The 5,428-nt window shown below is 39.7% G+C and overlaps 1 protein-coding gene across 1 annotated transcript in view; it reads right to left on the reverse strand.

Annotated features, from left to right (window-relative positions):
* ADCY8 (adenylate cyclase 8 (brain)) overlaps nt 1-5,428 on the reverse strand; it is a 134,670-nt gene that overhangs the window by 100,529 nt on the left and 28,713 nt on the right. The window contains 1 exon segment of the mRNA XM_009323358.1: nt 2,269-2,418. Coding sequence (XP_009321633.1) covers nt 2,269-2,418 — 150 coding nt within the window.

The raw sequence follows: 5,428 nt of genomic DNA on the forward strand, positions 1-5,428 counted from the left end.
ATATCAGAGGTATTTTCTAGAAAGTCATAGAATGAATTTACGAAAATTCATCAGGATTTAATCCTTATTTTTTAAAATGTGATATGAATTAACAGGTAATATGATTTTTACATTCCTGTGAACTACAGATCCACTGTATCATTAAATATGTCTTCAAGATAGAAAAATGCTAGCAGTCACTGGACTATTGCCTGCAGATATTGATCAAGTGAGCATGAACAAGCTGCTCAGGAAAAGCAGTCATCTAAAATGTGACATTGCCGGTCTTGTTAAAGAAGATATGTTTAGAAATTGCTTAAATGAGCCTCTACTTCAGAGGCAAAGGGAAAGAATAGAAGACTGAGGGAAACAGGCTTTCCATTCCTCCAAGGCATTCCAGTATTGGAATATTTTGTTATTGTTGTTGTCCCAAATACAAATGAAAAACTAACAAGTATATTATATGTATTTTTAATATATATGTATATATAGGTGTGCATAATAACACAGTTTCAAACTTCCAACAGTGTTAATTGGAAATATTTCAAAATGTTTTATTCCTAAATTTGGGGTTAGTTTATCATTAAATTGAATTTTAGAAGAGATCTTTCATTTGGTGTCCTGATGTCTGTATTTTTCTCTTGTGGGCATTTTCCTTGGCCTGAATACATTTTCCCTTATGCATTTCCAGTCATATGATGCCTATGACACACCACTTTGTTTGGTTATAGGTGAGTCTCAACTGCAGTGAGGTAACTCTCCAGGAAGTTCTGCCTTCAGCCCTGAAGCCTCGCAAGGCACTGGGCCAAGACAAAATGCACAGTTCAACACTGACTGATTAGAAACAAGTATTTCAGATCCAACCCCTACTTCCCCCCTCACCAAAAAAAAATCTGGTTTTTCTTAAACCCACCCAGATGGAAACAATCTGTCTTCATTTTCCTAATAGGAAATAAAATTTCAGCAAAATTGAATTTCTCAAAAAAAAGTTGTCTTTGTAGAAATTTCATTTTCCATGAGAAAATAAAATCATTCTAATGGAAAATCCTCTGAATCATCTGGAACAGGGGAATCTTTTGCTAGTGTTTTATAAAGATTTTTACAATGAACTCTACAAAACAATGATCAAAGTAAAGCTTACAAAATATTAGTTTTTAAAAGATTACGCAAGAAGAGAAATGCAAAATACCCCAAACTCACAAAAAACCCAAAAGCCATAAAAATGTACTCCTACAGTTAAAATGAGAACCGAGCATCCTAGATAGCATCCCTCAAAGCCTCTTCAGTCAGCAATGGCTGGAGAGATGTTCTGGCATAGGCAACTTGCAGTACTCAGCAGTCATGCATTCATACTGGGTCAGTAAAGTCTAGAATGTGACATCTTCCTAGATTTCTGTATAAGAGCAGGGCTTTCAAGAAGTAAAAGAAATAAAATTGACAAGCAATACACGTGTCTATACAACAGGGCAAAATGAATGGCTAAGTTCTTTTGAGAATGAAATAACAGTGTAACATATATATATGTACAGGCTGTATTTTGATCTTAATGCAAGTTTTTAAACAGCAGGAGAACCTTCTGATATTCAGTGGGAATGCAAAATACGTATAGCATGCTACATCTAATTTCTGCTGCCTTGGTACGAAATAATAAGCAGCAAACTTCTTTTTATTCAATGCCTTTTTTTCTGGATTGGAAAGGATGATGTATCTAAGATCAACCATACCTGCTCATATTGGAAGTTCGCCTAGCCCAGTATGCTGTTGCATACTGGCCAAAAGGAGATTTTTAGGGAATAGTTTAAGAACGGGGAAAGCATACAGTGATACTTCCCTGCAGTCGCCTCCCAGCTCCAAATATTCATCTGTGAGACAGAGGTGATATTTTAGTATTTTCTCTGCCTAGATAGAGTTCTCCTCCATGAACTTGCTTAATTTTCACTTGACTGATACAAGTTTTAGTATTCAAACGCTCTGAAACGTGAAGTTCCCCAGTTTAACCCCTCTTGTGTAAAGAACCATTTTTAAACACCTGCCAGCTGCTATTTCATTTGATGGCCTCTTCTTGTATGGGAAAGGACAAGGAACAGCCACTCTTTATTCATACTGTTTCCCAGGAAAATCTTTAAGATGTCATATCAGATCGATACACACTAGCAAAATAGCAGCATGAAACTCACTTAACCTGCTCAAATCAGGTGGCATCACATTGAAGTCAGTGAGGTTACAAAAGCCCGGTCTTGTCCAATTATCATTCCAGTTAATACAAAAATAGGATTGTTTCTCCAATACCTGTCGCTGATTTTCTGTCTCTAGTCTCAGTCTGGCTTCTACACATCTTCTGGTCTCCAGGAAGGCTTGACGTTGTGCTCTGTCTGATAGGTAGCTAATGAAGATTCCTGCGGTGTTCATACACATAAATAACACTGCCTGAGCCGCTATCTGCAACGAACAACAAATAGGATTTCATCAGACAAGAGAAGCAAAAGTATCTGTTTAAAAGAGAAAGAGAGAGAGCGAGAGAATGACTGCTCTGCAGTCATGTAGGCTGTAAAACTAAACCATTAGGAAAGTTTGCATAAAATAATCTCTTGGATCTTAATTAGAGGCATCAAACGTGTAAAATTCTCTCTGCCTTGAGGAAGAAATATGCAGTCTTTGGGGGCATTAAACTCTAGTTGAACCACAAATGATGTTTCCAAGAACTGACTCACAGGGCTGTAGTCAGGAATGATTACAAACATAATTAACAATTTGTTTTTTCACTGCCTCTTCTGTAAAAGCAACTTTGTGATTTGTTCCATGGCTTAGTTTGAGAACAAAGCCATGTTAAGGAAAAAAAAGAGTGTCAATTAGCTAAGAATTAATATCAGTGATAATAGTTATTCTGTTGTTATTGACCATATTAAATAAATTCATTTTCAACTGATGCCAAAGCACAAGCTTGCACAGTCTGAATCCTAAAACATTCAACAGGGGAAGCTGAAAGGATAACCAAATGCTTGCATAGCCTGTGCCTGTGTACACAGACCTTTTCTTCACTAGTGCCTACGTAAGAGCTGCACTCTTTTTCCTTGTAGAAAGTGCGTCACAGTTTCTTCCTTTACAATATGAACTTAAGAGAGCCAAATGGGAGTGGATCCTTGGACAGTGTAAATTGAAGTGGCTTATTTGTCTTTCATTGATACCTCTTTGTGCTCTGTATGTTTTTAAGGCAGAGCACATCAACACCATTGAAGTGAGGATTGTTTGGGAAACCAACTAAGAAACATAATATTTGCATCTACTAGAGACAGAACACAGACCCGCAGTTTCAGCAGCTTTATCCAACACCTCATCCCTCCAGTATGTTACAAATTCAGGTGAACTCCTCTCAGTTCCTACTTATAATCATAGAATCATAGAATCATTTAGCTTGGAAAAGACCATTGAGATCATCAAGTCCAACCATTAACCTAACACTGCTAAGTCCAAAATTAAACCATGTCCCTAAGCACCACGTCTGCACGTCTTTTAAATACCTCCAGGGATGGTGACTCCACCACTTCCCTGGGCAGCCTGTTCCAGTGCTTGACAAACCTTTTGGTGAAGAAATTTTTCCTAATATCCAATCTAAACCTCCCCTGGTGTAACTTGAGGCCATTTCCTCTTGTCCTTTCACTTGTTACTTGGGAGAAGAGACTGACACCCACCTCGCTACAACCTCCTTTCAGGTAGTTGTAGAGAGCGATGAGGTCTCCCCTCAGCCTCCTTTTCTCCAGGCTAAACAACCCCAGTTCCCTCAGCCGCTCCTCATAAGACTTGTTCTCTAGACCCTTCACCAGCTTTGTTGCTCTTCTTTGGACATGCCAAATTCTTCATTCTGCCTTTTTTAAACTTGTGAAGGGGTCAAGAGTGAAAAATAAGTCCAGAAGTCACTAATATTCCTCATAAGCAGTATGTAGGGTGAAACTGCTCTGACTGCTACCTTAGCTAGCGAAGCCATCGGGGCACAGTGAACCAGCTGAAAGTCTGCAAACTGCAGCTCCCCGTATTCCTGCCAAGGTCCCGTCACAGCCACTGTGCTGATGAAGTCCCCCTGAGTGCACCCTGTCTTGCAGGATCACGCCTCTCTCCCAGTGGCAAACCAGCCATAGGGCAGGCGGGGGCTACATGACCCTGTGGCCACATTGCCCACCCAGCAGAGCTGTCCAGGCTCTGACAGCTATGGACCGTAGTGCTATGGGTGATACCTACAGGATCATAACAACATCAGAACAGCCATGCCAGGACAGATCAAGTGTTCATCATTCAGGATCCTGTCTCTGATAGCAGACAACAGACAGTGCCCAGGTAGGAGTACAAGGATAAAAAAGTAGATACAAATACAAAAATAAAGCAAGCATACAGTGATGTTTTGTCGAAACAGTCTTGAACACTCCGGCAATCTGTGGTTGCAGAACATTGTGAGCTAGAGGTTGCATTTCTGTAGTATTGTCTGATAATCATTCTCCCTAAAATCAAAGTGTTGCTTGTCCTAGTAGAAGAAAGAAAACATTTAGCAAAACTCCTTAATCTCACTGAGATGCTGTGCCTCAGATCTGCAGGTCTCGCTCCTCACATTCATGTGGGTTTGAAAGTGAGATTTGATATCAAACCAAATGCATCTGCAGAAACTTCAGCTTTATATATTCCTGTATTTCTGAATCTGGAGTATTGTTCTATGATAGTACAGGAAATTCATTTACAATTTATATGCCATGATTAGATAAGAATGCATATCCTGGCTCCAGCTGAAGTTTTGTTTAACCTTTGCCAGTAATAGACATCTCGGCAAAGCTTGTGAGAAATAGGGCATGATTAGCATGATCCTTGCGTCTTCCTGGCTTCCAGGACCCTGTGGTTTACAGCACCTCTGAGCTGGAGATGGCATGCTCTCTCTGCCCGCTTTTTCTGATACCTTTCTGAAGTTAATTGTACCTTTGGCCCCCATGGCATTCACTGACAAAGATTTCTACAATTTAATTAGGCACCTAGTGATAAAAATGTTTCCTTTTGTTTGCTTTAATTCACAGTCTTATCATTTCTTTGAGTGCTGCATCATGCTTATAATATGAGAAACAGTGACTAATCATTCCCAATTCATCTTCCTCTCACCATTCCTGATTTTACTGACTTATAGCATTACTCCTCTCAGCCTTTTATTTTTTAGTAGGGAGGAATTTGAGACTATTCAGTCTCAGTGCATTTGTCATTATTCCACCTCTGCGGTTACTGCTTTTTCCCTGTTATCTACCTTACCCTGTTTCACTGGAGACAGAGTGCCCCGCACCAGCCGGCTTCCCCCAGACACTTTCCACCTTTGCTCCAAGATGAAACAGAGAATGCAGTAATTCAGCCCATGAGATAACTCCTTTCTGGTGCAGGCTACTAAGAGCCATATGATGAGCTGACATAAGATAAGACCAGTTCA

The sequence above is a fragment of the Pygoscelis adeliae genome, unplaced genomic scaffold (genome assembly GCF_000699105.1).
Source record: "Pygoscelis adeliae isolate BGI_AS28 unplaced genomic scaffold, ASM69910v1 Scaffold103, whole genome shotgun sequence".
Taxonomy (NCBI): Eukaryota; Metazoa; Chordata; class Aves; order Sphenisciformes; family Spheniscidae; genus Pygoscelis; species Pygoscelis adeliae.